Source organism: Eleginops maclovinus, chromosome 11, assembly GCF_036324505.1.
Source record: "Eleginops maclovinus isolate JMC-PN-2008 ecotype Puerto Natales chromosome 11, JC_Emac_rtc_rv5, whole genome shotgun sequence".
NCBI classification, from domain to species: Eukaryota; Metazoa; Chordata; class Actinopteri; order Perciformes; family Eleginopidae; genus Eleginops; species Eleginops maclovinus.
The window spans coordinates 25,679,570-25,703,968 of record NC_086359.1 but is presented as its reverse complement, the minus strand read 5'-3'; the positions used below and the strand labels follow the sequence as shown (position 1 = coordinate 25,703,968).

Here is a 24,399-nt window from a genome sequence, read left to right as displayed (position 1 = left end):
TCCACCACAGCCTCAAAAGGGTCCAGTTTGATGCCGATGACAGAGCCAGCTTTCTTAATAGTTAAGTCTGTTAAGTCTGCTGGTGTCACCGGCTCTGATGCTGGCCCCCCAGCAGGACGGCAGCAAAGAAGAGTGCACTAGAAATAACAGACTGGTAGAAGATCTCCAACGTCTTGCTGCACACGTTAAATAGAGAGAAGAAAATTACCTTATCCCTCAGCCTCTGCATTAGATTAAAGGAGTGCATCTTACACCACAGCTGGCCAAAAGCACACCAGGACCAGAGAGGCAGTCAGTCACAGGTAGACTTCAGAACAGAGGGTTGTTACTACCAAATCATTTAGAACATTTTTTTTTTTTTAAGTATGTAATTAAGTTGTGGGCCCTTAAAAATAGTCAAACTAAAAACAATTGATCCAACAAAAACACAATCTGGCCCACAGATAAGGGGTAGATTTATATAAAAATACTTCTATAGTTTACATATATTTCCCCACAACAAACAGGACCCAATTACAAACAGAGCGGATCAAGTGAAGGTAAAGACACATGATTTGTTTTCCGTAGGATCCTTTCTGAATGGTGTCAGACTTTTATATGAACAACCTGAGGCGTCCCATTCATCACCTGCAGCTGCAGCTGCAGCGCCCTCACTCACTGCTGTCCCTGTTTGAAAAATGCTGAAGTTACCCTTTAAGCATATGCATTTCACACAAATTGAGGATTAAGTTTTCTGTTAAATTTTTAATTAAAGTCACATTTTGGGGGATCTCTTCTCTGCCAAGAATGTTAACAGTGTAAAAAAGCAATGCAGCCCTTTTTTAAACTGTTTGCCTACAAGTGTAAACATTTGTTGTTGATGATATGTTGCATGTTTTGAATGCAAGATATTTGTCTAATAGGAAGTGATGCGTTGACCCTTTAAAGAGCATTCAGGATTTAGACATAAGTAGACTGTGTAACTGGTAGCTGTGGTTTGTCTGTTTGTGCAAAGTGAGGAAAAGTTCCAAAATAGTGCCTTAGGCCTCTGTGGTTGCTATGCTCTATGGATTAAGATGCTCTCATACTGATAAAATTCAATCTAACTATCAGGCATGTAAAGCGCTGAAATGACTTGTGGATAATTGAGGAGCTGGAGCACTCTAGATGGCTATCAGTCTGCAGTGAAGCAATGTACTATCTCCAGTGTTTGGCTAAGATTCTCATAATTATAATTGATCTGGATTAGCAACCTCCTTAGAAATAAGAAATTGCCATCCCAGTGCTCTTTTTCCTAAACGGCCCTCAGAGTGAATATCTCAGCATTGAAGGGCTGAGTGTCTGGAACCTCAGTGAGTCACAACCTGTGTGCCGCTTCAACGAGAAGACTGACGAAACCTCAACTAAAGGCAACACCAAAGATGAAGGCCAAAGATGCTCTAAATCAGTTGAGAAGAACAAGGTAAGGGCTTTTTTTTTTTTTTTAGGACAGATTGTCGGGGAAACATGCTAATTTTGAAGTAAGTTTGAAATAATCTTAGCAGGTGGCAGGCTTCTGTGAAGAGGAGAAACAAACCTGGGTTTTTTTCATGCAGTCTTTTTTTCCCAATTGGACCTAAAGTGAGAGGTTTGCCATCTCCATCTCATTTTCCACATTCACAGGATCCCAGTGTGTGCTCTGGGGGGTTCACACTGCACCAGCCCATCACATACTGCTGTCCATATGGAAGATGGGACAGCGAGTTAATCCATTGAAACTCTGTGAACTTTGCTTTCTTTTTCTTTACTCTCTTTATGTGGCAGGAGTCCTGTGACTAGAAATCAAAGTGTGGGGATCAGGTAGGAGAACGGCAGCAGCTTGCAGCCCCAGCAACAGATTGCCTGCTGCTGTGCTGACTGAGGCCTGCTGCACACAAAGCATGAAAAGTGTGGATTCCGGGGGCCAAGGGCCAGCGTGATGGGCTCTGCACTTCCCGGCCGGCCTGTGGAGAAAGGAACGGCTCAGTCAGCAGGCAAGGGCCACTGGAGCGATGAAAAGATAATTCTCCCCCCCACCACTGCTGGACCTCATGCGGCGTCAAACCATTTGTGCGCAGTGACACAGCCAGATTGGGCCGAAAGGATATGAGTGGGAAACTTCAAAACCTGCTCATGTTTCTGCAGACGTGAAAGGATTTGTATAACACATTCAAATTTGATGGACTTTCCCATGTTAGTTTGGACAGTCCTTTTTTGTTGACATGTTCAAATAATGAATCTCTTATGTGTAGGATCCCTTTTTCCCCCCCTGCTCCCGACTCCTGTTTCTAGTTGTGGGGTAGGGATGCTGTGCGGACCATTCCATCGTCTGTCCCAAGCTTATGGAGAACCGCTGACTCGCTTGCTTCCAAGAACCAGGGTGAGTGGTCCGACTTCTCGTAGAGCGACAATCCAGCTGTCAGAGCTAGCGCGGTACCTGCTAACTTGATGTATTTACTTCTTTAATTTAGCTTTTTCATCAGGACTGAAACCCTGTATGTGTGACTGACAGTGATTCTGTGAGAGGAGGTTTTCAAAGGACTACGAAATGTGCACTCAGTGATAAGCCTGATGAGAGGACCTTAGTCATCAGTAATTATCCAGCATCGCTTTTATAACTTTGCAGCTTTCAAAAATAATTCCAACTAACATTTGCTTTGGATTCGGTTGACAATCATATGAAAGATGTTCCTCTGGAGTCAAACTGCTGTGAAATAACTGGAATCTTGTGAGAAAATCTTCTCCTCACAAAAGCACACTGGGAGAATCTTTTTCCTCAGCAAAAATATAGAATTATTGGATACATTTCACTTTCTTCTTTTTGTTTTCTCGAGTGACAGGATTTCTCAGTGCACATTCTTTCTCTGTTCCAGGTGCTGAAATGGAACATATATTTTTGATTATTTTATTGTCTAGTAAAGCTTTATCAGCTGGAGCTCAATTCAATGGATATAACTGCGATGCCAACTTTCACAGCCGCTTCCCCGGTGAGGAGCATCACTTTTCCTTTTTCATTTACTGAATGGAATTAACATGTGAATGTCTCTTTAAAAAGAAGGTTGGCTTCAAACCTGTCTCAAAGTCCCAAGAGGAGATGATGGCATGTTTCACCACATCATACCGATTCCTCAATTGTCATTTAAACAAAATGTAACATGTTGGTACTGGACCATTATTCTAGAAATGCACTTCTTTTTCAAACACTATTTAAAAAAGTCATTTTCATTTTATTTCATCACGTGTGTGTGTGTGTGTGTGTGTGTGTGTGTGTGTGTGTGTGTGTTTGTGTGTGCGTGCGTGCGTGCGTGCGTGCGTGCGTGTGTGTCTTGCAGCTGAGAGGGATATCAGTGTGTACTGTGGGGTGCAGACCATCACCCTCAAGATTAACTTCTGCCCCGTCCTCTTTTCTGGCTACACTGACTCTGACCTGGCACTCAATGGTCGCCATGGAGATGCCCACTGCCGTGGTTTCATCAACAACAACACCTTCCCTACTGTTGTGATCTTTAGTATCAGTCTGGCCACGCTGGAGTCCTGTGGAAACTCCCTGGTGGTAAGAGAAGCAGAGTGTGTGTGTTACTGCACCCTGTGGAAGAAGCTTTAACTGTCATGGTTATGTTGCTGTGTACCTGACAGAAATATTATAATACCAATACCTTTGAAAAAATGTCATATGTTAATGAATCATGTAAGGTTAGTGCTGTATTTAACCACACCCAGTTAAAACCAACAGAAATGATTCATAGTCTTCTGTGACTCGACAATTATCTTTATAAAAATGAATTGCTTACAGGCAGATGAAAAACACACAAGACCCTCCTAGTAGTTTGACAAAAGAAGTGTGTTATTATAGCCAGCTGTGCGGTGCACAGTACCGAGTCGTGTTTATCCTGCATGGGAATAAAGTCCAGCACTGCTTATCTCCGTTAAGACGCTGCTGCTGAGTGTTAAGGAGGATTGACTGAAGTCCTCGAGGGTCCGTGCTCAGATAAAGGGGGATAGAGGTGGGGATTAGTGCAGCATCAGCCTGCTCACTGTCGCCATACTGCCAGGAGTTTCACCCCTGATGTTGTCTGCTGCAGGTCTCCACAGCTCAAGGACCCAACGCTTATGGCAACCTGTCACTGGTGCAGATTGGGAACATATCAGGGTACATCGACACACCGGACCCCCCCACCATCATCAGCTACCTGCCAGGGCTGCTGTACAAGTTCAGCTGCAGTTACCCGCTGGAATACCTGGTGAACAACACACAGCTGGCCTCGTGAGTCTCTCTTCCTCTGCGATTGTCTCCAAAGTCATTTTCGTATCGTTATCACCTTCATTTCAGACCTTGTTTAAGTGGGACATCTGTTTGGACATTTCTGAGTGTGCAGTTGGTGATGTCACATTTGAATTATTATGCAAATCAGGTGAACAAAAGGAAATAAAACCTACCATATATATCTAATATGTAATTAATGCAGTTTATCATTCTAGTACTGAATTTCTGTCGTTAACCACGATGGATAATATTTTACACAACAGACTTTATCCTGCATAAGACTAATAATAATTATTCAGAGACAACAAATGTATTTATGTTAAACAAGGTCTGAACTGAAGGTGATACTGATATGAAAATGACTTGAGGTGTAAAGACAGTGTGTAGGTCAACAGCAGCAGAAGAAGCAAAGTGACTGACAGTTCAGGTTTGGCTTCATCAAGGTTGTTACTCTTTATTGAATTTTGTAAGATTTAGCAAGTGAAATATCATCTGTCCTTACAGACATATTTTGTGATTAAAAAGAGATGCACATTTCAGCATCAAATGATTGTTAAATATTGGAATCCTGTTTCAAAATGTTTTTGGCAGCCTTAATATTTCATCTTCACTGCAGGTCAGCAGCTGCAATCTCAGTGAAGGAGAGCAACGGTACTTTCATCAGCACGCTGAATCTACTGCTCTACAATGTACGTTCACATCAGTCTGAATAACTCTTATCTTATTATACAGGGGGGGTTAGGTCAGCCAAACATCAAAGTTAGCAAGCGTGCATCAAAGAGCACAGCAAACTCTGCACCTATGTGAAATTAATCCCGAGCTTTAGATCTTCACTAAGAATTTCTGAGAATGATGATCCATGTTCAAAATGGAGAGGATACCAGGGGTTCAGAAACCTTTTTATTCCACCCTGGTTGGAAAAGTAGCTTTTATCCTGTAATTTGAGTAGATTATACTGAACATACCCTCAATTCATGTCAAACCTTACTCTGGAACCACTTGTCAATTTACACTAGTAAATGGGATTATATGTAAAGCAGACAGATATGCAGGGATCCTTGAGGAGTAGTGAAATCAAACATTTCACTCTGAAACGTGAACACAGAGTGAGGGTTAGTGAGAAAAATGCTGAAGCTTCTTGTGTTTATGTCCAGGACTCATCGTACATCCAGCAGCTGTCCATCCCCATGGCTGGACTCACCCTGAAGACGCGCGTGTTTGCAGCTGTAAAAGCCGCTAACCTGGACAGGAGGTATGCATTCATAGCCATTCAGGCTGAATGCCTCAATAATGTTCCACTGTCTGTTTTCTGCCAAATGTTTTAAGCGTGTGATAAGTAAGTTAACTGTAAGGAAGCCGCTTCCATTCCGACTGTGAATCACACTTAGGGCTGTGATTACATATTTGGAACCTCTGAGCTAAATTGAGATAATAAATAGGCTGAGGGGATTTCTGGCAGAACTTCACCTACCTACAAGTTTTATAGAGGGGGAAAAAAACACTGAAGGCCACAAGTGGAACTGATCTGACAGTCACATTTTTCTTTTGACTCTCTAAGTACTGCTGGACTTTTAAACGTTACTGTGTTGAGGCGATCGCAGTGAAATAATAAAATAACAAATAAATAGGATTTTAATTTCGAAAGAATAGCTTTTTAATGAATAATGCTGCCTAACTCGATAATGAGAGACACCAGAAATCAGCCTGATGTGAAAATTCACCTGGGACTCAGGATTCACCTGAACAGAGAGTCTGTGTTTTATGATGCTCTTTAATGATAAACAGAGTGCAGGGATGCACTTTGGGAAAGTCTAGGTTTTAATCTGATTTTGGAACTTTCTTATTTGTTTATATGTTCTCATGATTTTAAAGTCCCCTGAATATTCACAAATACAGCCACACAGCGTGAAAATCACAAGGTACCAAACAGCCACACAGCGTGAAAATCACACTTTAATTTAAAAAGGGGTGGCGCGTTCAATCTTGTTTACTTTTAATTTGATATTTAAACATTATTTCAGACCTTCTTTGGGGGGCAAATGAAAGTGTTACATTTTTATATTCTAAAATTTATCGTAGTATTATTTTAGGTATCATAAAGCAGCACTGTTTTTAGGGGAAGTTAATTGAAGATTTGTTAATTAGGCGTAAAGGAGGATCATCCCTCAAAATGATGGGATGTACTACACAAAGACACAAAATGATCTGTTAAATTCTGATGAGTCAGAGGACATGTCTGATTTTTATACATTCCTTTAATGACAGATGTTGAGGACCTGGAATCTTTTCTTTTTTTTCTGCTTATATATACCGCCATCAGAGGCATTTCTTTAAATCCAGAGAAAGATTCAGTCTCTGTTCAAACAAATATCAGTGAAAAAATGGTGGTAGCTAATCATCTTTTTGTCAAATCATGTCGGGGAAGAGATGAGGAGTTTTGTTTTGAAACAAAATTTTGAACTGAGCCATGTTGGTTTTCAAAAAGCTGACCTTTCAAAATGAAACAGATCAGTTTTGAGTGTGAGTGAAGGGGAGATAAATATCCAATCGTAGTCCAGCAGTGATGCTCATTCAGTCGGGGCTTGGACTGGGAGCCATAGGCTGCTACTTGGAGAGGTCCCAGTTCACATCCTGGTGCCTGCCGTCGTGCCCTTGAGCAAGGCACTGCACTGAATATGACTCAGATTACTCCATGGTTAGTCTCGGCAGTGCAATCTTGCGTGTGATGGGGGAGGAAGGGGGGGTATTAACACAACGTTCGTATTTTGGGGGGAGATGGCTTTTCCTTGTTTTGTGATGGAAGTATGTTTCAAGCTTTCAAGGTTTTATTGGTCATATGCACAGCATATACAACGTATATGTTGGCAATGAAAATCGTATATCCCATGCTCCTCCAACAACTCAACATACATGGTGCAAATAAGATAAATAAAATAAGCCACTTGGATAATGTTTTTATTTTGACAAAATTAGTTGCAATAATGTCAATGAATAATCTATTAAGTGCAACTATCCTCTCTTCGCAGGCGTTTATGAAAGCGGCTTTTAGTGTCAAAAACCAAGCGAACAATAAACAAGACCCAGGGGCTGTATCCTGCGCTACCAACGGGGCCCCAGCCTCTGCTCTGACCCTATGAGTCATATGTGTCATAAATGTTACCAACTGTATGTTGGAACATAATCCAGACAGCAAATATATTTCCTACAAAAACATCATTTGAAAAACAAATTGGTAGAATATAAGTATTTTTTGGAGACTGGGTTAGTTATTATGGATAACTAATGAAACACAAAGATTATTTTGGGAGTGATCTTCTCTCACGCCCGGAGAGTGTAGCCCCCCCACATGACCTCCCTGTACTGTTGAACAGATGGAACGTTCTGATGGACTACTGCTACACCACGCCCTCTGGAAACCCCAACGATGACCTCCGCTATGATCTTTTCTTTAGGTAACTTAAATTTGAAAACACTTCAGACTTTGTTCAGGTATATATTTCGGTTGCTCTCCTTTCCAATAAAACGTGCTGATTTTCCCTCTGTGAGCCAGTTGTGACAAAGACCCCCAGACCGCCGTCTTTGAAAATGGCAAGAGCCAGATGGGACGCTTTGCCTTCGAAGTATTCCGCTTTGTGAAGCACAAGAACCAGAAGATGTCCACCGTGTTCCTGCACTGCGTCACCAAACTGTGTCGGGCTGATGACTGTCCCATGCTCATGCCGGTGAGACCAGCAGGACACCTCACAATGCAAACACTACAGGAATAACACCCAGCACAAACATCCAGACCTCTCCACACATAAAGCTTCATTTCATGACGGAGGCATATGACTCAAACATTCACCCTCACATCAGCATCATCAGTAAGGCCAAGTTCCGCTGATCCAGAACAGATCTGTGGTACTTCTACTTGACTTAGGTATTTCCATTTGCAGTTACTTTTAACTTCACAAAACTTATTGGACATTTAGAAAACCCTTTTTCTTTAAGTAACTATATACAAAAAAAGATTCCTATGCCATAAAATAAGATGTATTTTTATAAATCAACTACCCAAAAGCAACTGCAATGGTGAACATTTGCATCACCCTAAGCATCTTCACAGTAGATAATCATTAACAAATATTAAAATCTAACACTGGCCCATTCTGTGCTTCTACACAATTAGATCAATTTTTGCTGTAAATACTTTATTCTTACATTTATAGTCACAAGGGGTTTACTGACGTGCTGGGTATTGACAGCCATATATCATGTACAGTTAGGCCCATAAATATTTGGACAAAGACAGTGTTTTTCTAATTTTTGTTCTGTACATTACCACAATGAATTTTAAATTAAACAATTCAGATGCAGTTGAAGTGCAGACTTTCAGCTTTAATTCAGTGGTTTGAACAAAAAGATTGCATAAAATGTGAGGAACTAAAGCATTTTTTGAGCACAATCCCTTTAGTTCAGGGGCTCAAAAGTAATTGGACAAATTAAATAACTGAAAATAATATGTTCATTTCTAATACTTGGTTGAAAACCCTTTGCTGGCAATGACTGCCTGAAGTGTTGAACTCATGGGCATCACCAGACGCTGGGTTTCGTCCTTTTAAATGCTCTGCTAGGCCTTTACTGCAGCGGGTTACAGTTGCTGTTTGTTTGTGAGCCTTTCGGTCTAAAGTTCAGTCAATTGAGCATGCATTTCACTTGTTAAAACAAGTGAAATGCATGCTCAATTGGGTTGAGATCAGGTGACTGACTTGGCCTTTCAAGAATATTCCACTTCTTTGCTTTAATAAACTCCTGGGTTGCTTTGGCATCATCTATCCAAAGAATGTTCTTCCAGAACTGTGCTGTTTTTTTTAGATGTTTTTTTTAGCAAAGTCCTATCTAGCCTTTTCTATTCTTGAGGCTTATGAGTGGCTTGCACCGTGCAGTGAACCCTCTGTATTTACTTTCATGCAGTCTTCTCTTTATGGTAGACTTGGACATTGATACGCCTACCTCCTGGAGAGTCTTGTTTCCTTGGTTGGCTGTTGTGAAGGGGTTTCTCTTCACCATGGAAATGATTCTGTGATCATCCACCACTGTTGTCTTCCGTGGACGTCCGGGGGCCTCATTTATAAACGTGGCGTACGGCCAAAAGATTTCCTAAGCAGCCTTTGCGTTTTAAAAAAAAACAAACTTGACGGGAAATGTGCTGTCTTCCATGCACACTCTGACCCATGCGTACGCACAAAAACGGGAGAGATGAGAAACTGCGACACCATTGGCAGAAGGAAGAATGGAGAGAAACATGTGAAATAATACCATAAATCGAAATATTACCTCGCATGTATCATGAACAGTGTTGGGCAAGTTACTTCCAAAATGTAATACAGTACATATGACTTATTACTGTCTTTTTAAAGTAATAAGTTACATTACATTATTACTGTCTCTGAACTGTAATGCGTTACACTACTTTTGCATTACTTTGAGTTACTTTCACCAAAATAACCTCTAAAGTATGGCTTTAAATGCTAAAATGTAGTTTATTGCAGCTCATTAATTAAAGCTATCTATCTATCTGGCGGTACATGCTGAACATTAGGAAAAGAGCTAGAAATTAAACTCATGCTCTGTTTAAGTGGGCTGAATAATATGTGATACCGGTAACATGACGTCTCTGTGTGTTATTAATAACATGTTAGTGGAGCCTCTGCACGGCCCTGTGACCTGCTGTATATGAACGAGTCTCTATGGCAGCGTTAGCTCACCTTGTCATTGGTGTGTTAACGGGGATTTGGCTGACAAGCTTTCTAAAAGCTGGCGATTCCACAGAGGACAGAGGCTGCAGATCTTCAACACTCTGCCACGAGTCTCTGAACTTCTCGGGGTTCAAGCAGCAGACCCAGAGAAGGTTACCTTCTGTTGCTTTGGCCTGCGCGCACTCCTGTCTTTCTCTTTTCTTTTCTCCGAGCCTGCAGCTCTGCATTGTGAGCCTGCAGCTCTGCATTGTGAATCTGTTTCTGCAGCCCTCTTAACCAATAGTAAACAGGCGTACTGAGTTATTCTACCTGCACAATTGTTTCTCTGGTGTCAGAATGTCTCGCGATGTTTGTGAATTCTTAGAAAAAAAACACCACATCATTTCGGGTTAAAATGTGTTGTAACTGCGTTACTGAGAATTATAATGGGTATTATATTACCCAAATTTCAGAAGTAATGCGTTATATTACTGCGTTACATTACTATAACTCCATTACTTTTGTAACGCGTTACACCCAACACTGGTCATGAAGTATTGATTTGCAAAAATGAACAAACGCCTGTTTGAGACTCCTGAGTGCACACAAAAACATAACTTTGAGAAATACAGATATGTTATTGAACCCCCCCCCCCCCGAATATGTTATCTTACATGTTATGAAATGTATTCTCATAGATGATGCGGTAAGCAGAAAGACAGAATTACGTTTAAACTGACCCCTTTTTGGTAATGAGTGCCTAATGTTACTATATACAGTATTTATGTGTGAGAATGTGTTTACATTTTTAAGCATTTTAGAACTATGTTTATTTGCTTTAACTGGTTGATAGAGTCATGGCCGTATGCAGGTTTTTGGAAATACCGAGGTCCAAAAACAGAGCTGGCTAGGTTTTTTTTTCTTTTTTTTCCTGATTTAGATATGTGCTATTTAAGGCGTTTGGAAGGACATACAGAAGAGGCTAAAATGATCACGAAACGTCTGAAAATGAATGTTGACAATGTTTAATTAAATTGTTCAATAAAATGAAAATTCACACTAAACGTAATCATAAGGGAACAGTAGGTTGATTTTGTATGTCTTGATTATCCATGGAGAGGGCAGTGGACATCATCCGAAGAGAGGGCAGTTCAATGTAGACTCAATGAAATGACATGAATTAGTTAGATAGAATCGGAGGATGAAACCCTCTTTATTAGTCACATACATGCACACAGCAGAGCAGACACAGTGAAATTAGTCCTCTGCATTTAACCCATCCTAGTACTAGGAGCAGTGGGCAGCTATCGTGCAGCACCCGGGGAGTCTATAGTTTATATGAATGTTGATTGTTGACAATACACCATCATAATGCAAACATGAATAGCCTTAAATAAGAACTATTTCAAGGATTCATTTAGCATTGATGTTATACCTTTCTATCAAAAGCCAATGCAATCCTTCTGTGTCCAGAGGCATCCCAGCGCTGGAGAACTTTTTCAGGATCCAGTGCTCTGTTTCTATGGACGTGCGTCATTGTAAGTCTGAAAGCCTGTCGTTTCCCATGCTTGATCGTAGCCAGGTCTTCAGCCGCCTCAATGCAGAGAACGACTTCTCACATGAACAGGTGGTCACTGGTAGTGTGAGGTAGATGGAGAGGATACAGAGGATGTTGGGGTAGCACTGCATTTCTATCTGATTCAATGTTTCTTTTGCTGTTGATGCCAGCACTGTTGGAGGTTGGTTCTTTACCTTCCATCTGTGAAGCTCCTTGTTGATGGAGTCTGGCTGAGGTAGGTCTTCACTGTACCATGACACCATCCTTTCTTGCTTTTATTTTGTAAGTCTAGACAAGCTGCAGGTATTAGATATGTAGCACGCACAACTGGCTCAGAGTTTTCCACAAACCTGCTGTTTAGTTGGCTTGTCACATGGTCAATAAAAGGGTAGAACAGATTGAGTCTGTAATGTTCTTCAATTGACTGTGAGGGTGTGTTCATTATGTTTTGCTGCCTATTGGTAACACACTTTTTTACTGGAACCATGTCAATGGTGCTGGCAAGTTCTGTTGACTTTTCATACAGTTCACTGAAGCTCTCCTCGTGTAGAAATGACCCGAGCAACCTCTCTGGCCTCTTTGTAGGCAGTCATAAGGTTGATATTTGGTGACTGTAACTCTTTAGTCAATGGCTGGATGTAGCCTAGAATTTTGTTTGTTGTGACAGCAGTGACGATTGTGTCAAATGATTCTATACTGTGACGTAGGTTGCTAGCCTTGTTGGAGTTCGATGATGTTCCTGATTCTATTCGTATGAGTGCAGAGTGGGCTATATTGAAGTGATCCAGAAGAGCACCCAGTCTTCCCTCTGGAGCCCCAGCGTCTGTCCGACATGAGTGGGATGCCACCTGTTTTTCTTTTGTCACTTAACTGTGTTTCCTTGCTTCCTTGTGGTTCTTATTGTAACATGTTCTTCTAACAGCAGACACAGATAAAAACACTGCAACATTCTCAATGGTAGCCACGATGTTCCTGATTAGGGGGATGTCAGAACATCCATGGACTACCACAAGATTGAGTGCGTGGCTTCAGCAATGTGTGAATAGTGCCGGTGGTTGAAGCTCCCTAATGCGTTGTTGTACTCCACTCGCATGCCCACTCATTGTGCTGTCTCCATCATAGCCCTGCCCTCTGAGATATTCAATCTCCAGACCCCACAACTGAGACAGGATTGCTTCTGTAATAGATGCAGCATCTTGTTTTGCAAGAGCACAGAAGCCGAAGAACTCTTCACAAATTTCGGCTCCATTGTCGTGGTTTATGTAGCCTGACCCTTTCAGAATCTTCATATTTTTATGTAGTAGGTCTCGCGCTGAGTAGCGTCATAGTAACTATAGCAACAGCATGAGTTGACACGCTACGTTGTAACGTAGTCAGTGCTTGGTTCAGCTTGTGCTAATCGCAGCATCCTGAGGCATGTGTAATTACTCAGATAGAGCCCAGTTATTTTTAGGGAATTATTTCACGACTTTTATTTTATACACCTCGAAAAAAAGACAGAGGTCCGGACCTCGGTGACCTCAATGGTGGATACGGCCCAAGATAGAGTTGCTGCTGTGAGATGCACAGGGTGCAGTGGAGACGCTGCGCACAGCTGATCGACAGCTGGAACAAAAACCATCAAATAAACAGATATCTCTTTTGTAAGCTAAGTCCCACCTGTTTGCACATGTGTGAATCCAGCTAGGTTGCACTTAGTTTAATATCATTTCTAAAAAGGAAAGAAGAGAACGTTACATCTGAGTGCCACACGCACAGGTGCAACCCCCCTCTCCCTCCCAGTCATGACTCGGTAATTCCCCGATAATTTCTGACAGCTTCTTATCAAGGGGGTGCGTCCCTGTCCTGGTCCCGTGGCACAAACACTCTGCCTGTGTGAGGCTGTGTGTATATTGCCATTAACTTTTTTGGACTGCATATTTATTTATTTTGGTGACGATCCGACTTTCTGAGGCAGCAGCGTTCACAGAGTGCTCCACGTGCTGCAGCTCTTTGTTATCTTCAAACTGCGTCTATTGTGTTTGTGCAGGACTCAATAACCACACCGTGTTGCTCCGTTTGTTGCATTTACTGAACTGCCCCACACCTTACATTTTACGACACTCCTGTACGTTACTGCTGAAAACCTTAAAGACACAGTAACCTGTCAGTTGCAGTGAATAAACTAATAGAGTCCAACCGGACACATTAAGAACTCAAACTAACTGTTTTCAGACATAACATTTTCCCACCACCCCCCAGGAAACTGAAACATAACATTTACCTTGCACCCCACCCCCATTGTCCAGATCACCCTGTCACATAGTCCCCATGCCAGACGGGCGGGGCCCTCATTCTCTGAGGGCGTGCTGGCCCTGAAGCTGCGTCGAGTTGCGCTGGTGGGTCACCCGCCACCCGATTAGCTCTTGGCCTGGGCTGCCAACCTAGTTTTGCACCAGCTCCTCAACGTCAGAGTCTATGTGGGGCCACCGCACTGTATCACGGCAGCGCTGCTTTACCTTGACCACCCCAAGGTGCCCCTCATGCGCCATGTGTAGTACTCTGGACCTGAGAGTCTCTGGAATGACCGTACGGTGACCACGAGCTAGGCACACTGCCCCCCAGCAGGAGAGCTCGTCACGGAAACGGTAGTAGGGAAGCAGCCTATCATCCACTTTGGCGGGCCAGCCGTCCCGGATGTAGGTGCGAAGAGCCGCGAGGGCCTCATCAGCGGCTGAGGCCTGCTGGAGCTCCGCTAGGGTGACTACTGAGCTGAGGGGCCCGTGCAGGATGTGGACCCAGTCCTCATCGCTCTCTGTGTCTGATGACTCCCCTCCATCTCCTTTGTCACAGACACAGCCCTCGACAGGAGGTCGGCCACAGTGTTGGCCCGCCCAGGCATAAACTCCAGACTGAAGTTGTACTGGTTCAGCCTGTCAGCCCACCTTAGCAGTCTCATAGGCCTGTGCCCCGAGCCTTGGGTCACCAGCAGTGCCGTCAACGCTTGGTGGTCTGTGCGAATGGTGAAACGCCTCCCGTATAAGTAAACATGCCCACGTTCGCCAGCCCACAGACAGGCCCGGGCCTCCCTCTCCCCCACTGAATACTTCTGCTCTGCTGAAGTAAGCGACCACGAGGCAAAAGCCACCGGGCGTTCCGCCCCGTCCTGAGTCTGGGAGAGCACAGCGCCCAGCGCCACCCCGGAGGCATCACAGGTGATCAAGGTGGGCGCGGTCATGCTGAAATGGGTCAGCGTGGGCGGGGACGTGAGCTGCTGTTTGATGGCACGCACGGCTTCGTGGCAGGCCGGGGTCCAGTCACACGCCGCCTCCTTCCTGAGGGAGCCGTCGAATCAGAGAAGTGTGGCATGAACCTGAGAAAGTAGGCGGCCATCCCCAGGAAGGAAGACAGCTGGGATGGTGACTGCGGGTCTGGCAGGGACAGAATAGCCTCAGTGTGGGACATAATCGGCGTGATGCCCTCCTTCGAGAGCCTGAAGCCCAGGAACTCAACTTCCTCTTCGCACTTTTCAGCATTCAGTGTGACCCTGTGCTGTTCAAAACGCTGAAAGACTTGCACCAGGCGAGCGTCATGCAGTGTGGTGGAGGGCGCATGCACGACCACATCATCCAGGTAGATGTAGACACCCTGGATACCAGCCAGTATGAGTGACATTATCTTCTGAAAGCAGCTCGGGGCTGATGAGAGTCCAAATGCCATGCGTTTGAATCTGAAAACCCCCATGTGCGTGACAAACGCTGTAAGGTCCATGCTGGCTTGTGCAAGAGGAACCCGCAGGTAACCATTTTGTAGGTCCATCTTACTGAAGACAGTGGAGCCGTGGAAATGGCTAGTGAGCTCCTCAGCCGTAGACAGGGGGGTACTTGTCGGGGATGATGGCTTTGTTCACGTCTGTGAGGTCCACAGAGTCGCAGTCCGCCCCCCTTCTTCTTAGCTATTACCAGGTTCGACACCCATGGTGAGGCGTTGACAGACTCGATGACGTCTGCCTCCGCCAGGAGCTGCAGCTCAGCCTCCACTGCGTCACGGAGGGCCAGAGGAATGCGCCATAGAGGCTGGATGACAGGGCGGACTGACTGGTTGACAGTAGGCTGGTGTACAAATCCCATCATGCGGCCCAGCCCATTGAACAGGTGTGATTAGCGGTCAGGCCAGGAGGTGGCGACCTGCAGGACATGCTGGCCTCTAGCGTCACTCACAGCAAAACCCAGGGCAAGGAACAAGTCTAGGCCCATAATGTTCGCTCCCCTCCGGGTGGGCAGTCTCTGTATGATGAACTGACGGTGGTGGTGACGTCAGCGGATCGTGTACTGCGCGGCCTCCATTAGGGCCGTTTCCAACTGTTTCCCAATCACTAAAGCATCTGCTAGTATCATGGAGTCTGGCTCTAATAAAAGTCTCTCCCTCAGTTGGTTGCATGACGTTTTCTCTATTAACTGATCAACTATAAGTCCATCCTCCAAAGCTTTAAAATCACAAAGCCTAGCCAGCTCACGTAAAGCTGACACGAAGTGGGCAACGGTCTCACCAGGCTTTTGGGTCCTCCAAAGAAACTCAAAGCGGTGCATCCGCCGGCTTCTCCCAGAGCTGAAGTGTGCCTTCAAAGCAGCTGTAGCTGTGACATACTTATCATCCAACAAGGTGAGCGTGGCGAAGATTCGCTGTCCCTCCTGCCCGAGACAATGGCGCAGGAGCGCACACTTCCTCGCCTCCGCCAGGTCCGCGTGTCCCAACGCTAGCAAATAATCCTCAAATGACCGCAGCCACCGATCCCAGGGAACAGCTGGGTCGCTGGGAACCGGTAAGAAAGGTGGAGGAGGCGGTAAGGCGAGTTCAGACATCCTCATTCGCCAAATATTGTGTTTGTGCAGGACTCAATAACCACACCGTGTTGCTCCGTTTGTTGCATTTACTGAACTGTCCAACACCTTACATTTTACGACACTCCTGTACGTTACTGCTGAAAACCTTAAAGACACAGTACCCTGTCAGTTGCAGTGAATAAACAATATGATTCACTTGTTTGCACCCCCCCAATAAGAACCAACATCTTACTCGGTGTGAAATGGGGTTTTTTTAGCTGTTCTGTCAACATTTCCTGCGATCGTCATCAGGCAGTCAGTTTAAATGAATATTCATATAGGGCGTTTCTTTGACTATTTATAGTCACATATGGGCGTTACGTGAAGTGCAAAAGCTGCGCCGCATTTCGAGTTGATTGTGATTTATAAAGGGAAACCAGCGTAGGACGTGCGTCCTCAGTGTTTTATAAATCGGAATATTTCTGTGCGTATTTACTTGGGGGGGAGTCAGAGCAGCTGAGAACAGTCACAGCTCATCCTTCTGTCTGTGAACAAAACACCCTTTCAACTACTAATCTCCAAATATGAATATTTTCTGTACCGAAAGACATGTATATCCATGCGCGTCGCCACAATAGTATTGGGGGGAGGACACGTCCCCCACCCTTGAAAAAAAGTCGTTTGGACCCCACCACATTTGCCATCAAAAATATGAGTGCATGATTGCTCTACTAGTCCAGCGTTCTTTCCATTGCTTCACAAACAAATCCGTTCCACGTTATCAGTAGGGGATTACCCATATCAACAGAAATCCACTCCGCGTTTGTTTTTTTTAACACACAGCAGCAGCAGCATCACGCGCGCGGCACGCTGCCTGATGCGCATATTCAAAACATTCACTGTTGAGAATCGGATCACGAGATGGACATACGGAATTTTTTTTCGAAGAAGAGGAAAGTAAGTCTGAGTTTTCCCTTGAGTGGCCAAACAGCTAAATTGCATTCTTCCATGGTCAAACACAGCCAGCTTTTCTAATAAGAATGTTAGCACCCTTATGAGACATTCTCTGTCCAGGGCTGGACTGGCATCTGAAAAGGGCCCGGGCACTTTTGATCACCCAAGGGCCAAGCGCCATTTTTATATATAGCTTACTGAATGGAATCCCCCCCCCACCAAAACGTTTCTAGTTGTCTAGGCAGAAACTGTAATGCAACTTGAGACAGATCAAAAGAGCGTAAGCTAGTCATTATGTCTAACGGTGGGTTTTTTTCGGACACTCGTCATTTTTTTCACCACAGCAAAACCAAGTGACCGCTTCTTATTGCTTAGGCTTCCAACACAACTTGTTAAAGTTCCGTGTACAATACGCCTTGAAACATCCAACTGCGTTGTCTCAACCATGAAGAAATTGAAACATCCATTGCTTTAATGCTTTCCACACAACGTGGTGAATGGTAGGATAGCCTATCCATGACCACCACAGGAAAATGCAACTCATGAAGACACGATTAAAATATCAGATACACATTGCCAACAACAAAGCTAATATACCATGTTTTTACATGTCATGCAAATTGGAGTGAGCGCGTACCTATCAGCTATTCCTAAACAGTAGCACGGCTAGTCAGCTTCTTACCTATCCATCTACCGTGCAAATAGGCAGAAAACTTAAGATAATACGAGATGTCTTGATAATGACGTGGCATGCCATTACAGAAGGAAAATATTACAAAAATACATTTTGTATAAAATCACAGTTGCACAAGACACGACAAGCAGTAGAGTAGAAATAAGATATTTGTTGGATTTGAGAAAGTGAAAGGGGGGATGCCATAACTAACACGCACTAGCAATTACAAGACGCACATGTCGTCCTTGTGACAGCTGACAGCTCAAGACAAATGGAAGATTTCCATAAGCTGTCAAAACAATACAAGAAAGGTGTACGAAAATAAATCGGTACATATTTGTGACTGATTTGAGAGAGTGGGGGCGACACATTTAGTCTTAGTTTCAGGCAATAAATGGGAAAAACGCCGAAGCAGTGACTAGCTAATCTGCCTAGCTAGCTAGGGTATTTCTAGACGGGACGGCACTAGCATAACTTAAAACACATCACATGACCTTGTAACAGCTCGACAAATGGAAGATTTATATATGCTGGCGCAACATTACAAGAGAAGTGCATGAAAATATATCAAATGGGTACATGTTTGTGACTGATTTGATAAAGTCAGGATGACAACTTGGTCTCGGTTTCAGGCAATAAATGGGAAACGAAACGCCGAAGCGGTGAATAGCTACACTGCATTGGCTAGCTAGCGGGTGTGTTGAGCTGAATTCTAACCTCAATCTCTCCCTGCTGGGTCACGTCTCGTGACTCTCGTCTCTCCGTCTCCTCCTCCTCTGGTTCCCCGGCTCGAACCACCATCTCCTCCGCCTCCTCCTCCTCTACATTCTCCACCACATGTGCGCTCGTTGTCGTTGTACCGGCGGCCCCACCGCCCGAACCCGAGGTTGAGCTTGTGCTTTTGAATAAGTTGGTGATTTTTGCACATTTTGCTGCGTCGTCTTTAAGTTTTTGCTTTCTCTTTTCCATTCGCTTCTCATGGCCACTCTTTTGTTTCTCCATCTCGCGACCTCTCTATCCTCCACCATTCGCTTACAAAATTTGAGGTGATGACTTGGGTCAAGTGAGGGCCTCTAGGGAGGGGCGGGCCTTCGAGAACCAAGGAATTTCATTGGACTAGCCAAATGTGCCTCAAGAGAAGCATCCAATGGGCCACGATGTGTCATGTTTTTACCGTCGCAATCAATAAAAAATATAATATATATAATGTATGTTTTGTTTCCGACCCTGGGAAGGCCCAAAACGTTGGAGGGCCTGGCGGGATTTGCCCGGTACGCCAGATAGCCAGTCCAGCCCTGTCTCTGTCTATATTAGCAATATAATTAGCATATTAGCTAGCAATATTAGCAATATAATTAGCATACTAGCTAGTCAGTCACAAAGATCCTTCAGCGCAGCGCCCACCCTTTGCACGTTGGAATCAACCAAATATGAGCTAGATCAGCTATATATACACACTTTGTTCAGCTACTAAAGCTTAGAGCAGAGGATGTTCTAAAGCCTTGGCTCAGTAAGCCCTGTAACCATTACACAAGTCCAGAAGTGCAGAATGAGATGCTAAATATTATGGGCAACTCCGTTGTGCGAAAAATATCAAAAGAAATACATGAGGTGTCCACACTCATGTAATCTTGTACTCCATCATAATTGATGGAGTACAAGATTTGTCTGGGAATGAACAAGAGGCCATATGCCTACGCTATGTAGATAGTGATTTGCTACCTAATGAGGACTTTGTAGGCCTCTATCAAGTCTCCTCAACAACAGGGAAAGAGTTGGCTCGGATGGCAACTGATGTCCTCCTTCGATTGAACCTGCCCTTATCCGGCCTTCGCGGGCAGAGCTATGATGGGGCAGCCAATATGGCAGGTGGAGCTAAAGGCGTTCAGGCATTCATAAAGGAAACACAGCCTCTTGCTCTCTACGTTCATTGTGGTCCTCATTGCATTAATCTGGTGACTCAGACAGCCTGTAGCACAAGCACTATTGTGTCTGATGCGCTGGATTTAGTCCACAAACGTGGCATCCTGTACCATCTATCTGGGAAATATAAGACAATATTTAAGGAGGTTGCCCAGTCGGAAGAAGGGAGTTTCAGAACTCTGAGGCCCCTCTGCCCCACACGATGGCTCATGAGGGTGGTAGCTATCCAGGCAGTTGTAGATCAATATGAAAAGATTTTGGTCAGTCTCTGGTTCCTCTGACACTTGCATAACTGCAAGGAGGCTTCTGGAGAGGTTTCAGAAGGGGCACATTTTGCTCAGCCTGATTATGGCCCTTGAAGTTCTAAAAGAACTTGAATGTCTCAACCGCTTCCTTCAGAGCAAGACAGTGAGTGTCTCAGGGATGCTGGCTGCGGTTGATTGTGTGAAAAACACAATTCAAGTAAAGAGATCTGATGAAACATTTCATCGTATATATACCCAAGCCTGTGATATGATCCAGGAGTTGGACATTGAGGCTATCCAGACTCCTCATATCCGGAGACCCCCAAAGCGCTTCACAGGAAATGCACCTGCATTTAGACCTACTTCCCCTGAGGAGTTCTACAGAATAGAATTCTTTAAAATGTTGGATGTAGTTGAGGTCCAGTTGACAAAGCACTTTGACCAGAGCAGCTTCCAAACACTCAACATACTGGAAAGGGGTGTTAATAACGGGAGCATTCTTTGGAGGTACAGCTGGCAATGTTCAAACTTCAGTATCCCTGCAGCACGGTCAGTGAAGTGGTGGATACCCTGAGAGCTATGCTGCCAGAGGTTCGAGGTTTGTTCACTCAAGTAGAAGTGTTGGTCAGGCTTCTTCTTCTTGTGCCATGCTCCTCAGCAGAAGCTGAGAGAAGTTTTAGTGCCTTGAGAAGGCTTAAGACGTGGCTGCGCTCTTCAATGTCTCAAAAGCGCTTGAACAATGTGGCTGTTTGCCACATCCACCAGGAGCATCTTGACAAACTTGACTTAGGGGAGATTTGCCAGTCATTTGTGTCTGCAAATGACAAAAGAGGTCACACTTTTGGAGCCTTTGTATGATCTCTTACTTTTGTTCTAACTGTAAAAATCCTGCTGTAGGCATGATACAGATAATAGGGGAGAAATATGATTATAGGAGAAGATATAGAACATTTAATGAAAGGACAAAAAAAAGGGAAATCAACAATTTTGGGGAAAGGATGGAGAAAGTAAAAGCAAGTCTTTAACAGGTTGTAAGGTTGTATTGAGTTATAGTGTTATGTTCTGCAGGGCACTGGAGAGGGCTAAGTTTGATTGTAATAGGCTCTGAGTAGACTAGGTACGCATTTTATGTTTCCTCATAACTTTTTTTTCAAGAGATTTTTTGTTGCATGACATTAAAATAGGGCTATATGTTGCCTCAAATTTACCTCATTCTTTTCTAATTCACTCTTTGATTTTTTTAAATCCTCATATTTTGCTCTCATTAAAAGAAAATAAAGTGCCAAAAAAGTTGTCAGTGTCAGTCCTCTGTGTATTACACCAAAACATAATAGTAGTCAGTAATTGCAGACCATGCCGGCTCCAAGGAAAAACAATGAAAGAGGGAGATCATTTTGAATGTAAAATGCACCAGAATGCGGGAAATTGAATCTATTTCTTTCAAAATCTTATGGGGGAGGACCCCCAGACCCCCCACAAAAATGTGTCCCCCCCACATTCAAAAAACTGCTGACGCCCTTGTGTATATCATTTCACAATGTTGACCAGAGAAACACAGACACTAAAGTTGATGAAAAAGCGGCTTCAATGTGTGAATGGAATTAAATGTATATATGTGAAACTTCAAGATAATGTTGTTGCATCAAGAAGCATCTTACTGGGACAAACTAGCAATTACTTGTGTAGAATTTCTTTTTAATACATACATTTTGTGAGTCTTTTGTGACTACAGAGTTAGTCCACTAGTTATATTCTTAGAGATGCAGTTAGTTCAAAGCTGTCAAATAAAATGTGGTGGAGTAATATTACATTATTTCCTTTTTAGATGTGCAGCAGAAGTATAAAGTGCACTAAATGGAAACATTTCAGTATCTCCAAAGTACAGTACTTGAGTAAATGTACTTTATTTTCTACCTCTAAAAAAGACAATATTTATTGATCATGTAAACCATCCAGTATGTGTCACCTGATCGGGGGGTGGGGTTAATTATACCAGCTCTCCCCTCTCTGCCATGATTCATAGATCTGTGGCAGCAGGAAGAGGAGAGACGCGTCAGAGGGGGGGGAATCCAGCACTGCGTCTGGGAATGCTGTCCTGACTGCGGGGCCGATCATCACTCGCAGTGGTACATTGTGACAACACTTTTGCATTCAACACTTTTAACTTTACAATTTTTCTTCACTGATGTGACTTTAAGCACACGTTTATATCTGCATGACTGTCAGGATGGATCTATAGTGAGTATATACAGTAAGGCAGTGCTGCCTGACCTGTTGGTGTGAACTCATCTGAGCCATTACCAGCTGTAGCATCGTGCTGACTCATATAGCAGAAATGAACATGCCACGCATAGTAACGTCCCCTAAATGCCCTTTGCTTTTTTATCACAGATGACACGCCAACCAACAACTCTCAGCTGGGTGAGCCTTTACATTCTGTCCTTTGTTTGGAGTGACTGGTCAAAGGGAACGGAGTCATTTAAACTTGTAAAAGCATTTAAATTGAAGGAAATAATTTTATATTCTCTTTTACATTATTATTTCCTAATATCCTGTGATGATTGATGCACGTTATTTGTGACCTTAGGTCTCCTTTAATTAGTAATCCTGCTACATTCCTGAGAAATGATTGCATTCAGACAGGTTAAGAGGGACCCACATCCTGATTGTAGTGTAGTGCCAGCATAGAAAAGTGCAGGAGCTGCTCGTCCAGGAGGTGTCACTGCAGTGTGTCTCATGGCTTTGTTATATCAGACTCGTTGACTCTCATGTCAGTGAGGAAATCATTATATTTGCTGTTTGATTCCTGAGCTGCAAATATCCCAGTGTCCTATTCATCAGTGTGTAATTGTTCTTCGGAAGAAAAAAAAAAAAACATCAAATTAATTGAACTGAAAATGAAATGCTCTATGCATCATCAACAGCTGTTTGTGTGGGGGGTACAGATGAAAGGATGGAAGGTGTTTGATGGTGTCTCTGTTTGTGCTACTATAGTCCACCTGAAGGCGCCGGTGTTTCAGATGAACACAGTGACGAGTGCGCTCATCTCGGGGGTAATCATCCTGGGTGTCATGAGTGTCTGCTTCTTCATCTTCTCCATCACCATCCTCAAAGGCAAAAGCAATCCAGTCAGCACCCTGTCGGGGGTCCGCAACCCGGCCTTCAACTGAGCACCTGAACGCAACCAACTGCAGGCACTCCTCTACAACTGACAATGCTCAGCCAGGGTCAAACAACACGGTGTAAAGATGTTTGTGAATGTAGTCATTTAACAGCAGAATAAAAGCTAAATGTTGATGTAGAAAAGGGTAAAAACAGGTCCAATGTGCATTAGTGTAGAGTAAAGCACGACCTCTGATGTTGTTCTACTTCGTGTTTCAACCACGTGGCAGCCTACGCCGCGTCCTGCATGTTATTATTTGTCATACAGCTTTGACCCACATAGCAGGGACAATCTTAACTTAAATCATTACCTCAGCTATACAGCTTTTAATTGCAGGGTATAGAATCCAGTCCTATGCTCCCAGTTGGTTTGTCCATAGCATAGTATGTTTGTGAAACTCACACTCCAGCTTGGAGGATGAAAAGTGTAAACACTGCAATGAAAATATAACTTAAGAGAATGAGGGTATCTACTGTTAAAATGATCCCAAACTGGATGTAGTGAACTAACAAATACATGTATATAAATAGATGTATTTCCAGGAGACAGACTAATAAAAGATGTGGTTTTATGATTTATCAAATGACAGGTCTGTTTTACCAACACATGAACTTCACTCCCACTAAATCATTTTTGCAATGTAGCAGCATTACAGATGTTAAGTTTCATGTGTTCATATCTACCCGTAGTAGTTTTGTATAACCCAAACTGTGTTTTTTTTTTTTAAGTGTCTTTGATGATCTTTTCCTGAAATGTACAAATTGTGAGCTATTGTGCATATTGCAAACATTGCAATTTCACTTGTCATTAAAACTTGCGGCTGTTATATTTCTGAACATACAGTCTGAATTTCCTCACAAACCTGACCAGAGGGTTTGAGCCGGCTGAAGCAGGACAGCAACCAGCTCAGATATTCTTTCATCAAAAAGATGATTTGAACCCAAATAACATCATGATCAATTATGATTAAATTATAAATACCCATCTGAGACCAAAAGGTTTAAAACTTTTAATTCTAAACCACCACGTGAACCGCTGTGGAGATTCCTGCAATAATGAGAACACAGCATGTTGAACTTCCCACAGGATGGTCAGTATAC

The 24,399-nt window shown here is 43.5% G+C and overlaps 1 protein-coding gene across 1 annotated transcript; it reads left to right on the top strand.

The window, feature by feature from the left end:
• Positions 1-1,936: 1,936 nt before the first annotated feature.
• Positions 1,937-24,135, top strand: zpld1a (zona pellucida-like domain containing 1a). Its single transcript, XM_063894707.1, is given in 12 exon segments — positions 1,937-2,067; positions 2,250-2,377; positions 2,871-2,984; positions 3,330-3,550; positions 4,080-4,261; positions 4,878-4,950; positions 5,416-5,513; positions 7,633-7,713; positions 7,812-7,983; positions 22,160-22,262; positions 22,528-22,557; positions 23,131-24,135. Coding segments are annotated over 12 exon segments (1,509 nt in total). The 3' UTR covers positions 23,307-24,135.
• The last annotated feature ends 264 nt before the right edge of the window (positions 24,136-24,399 follow it).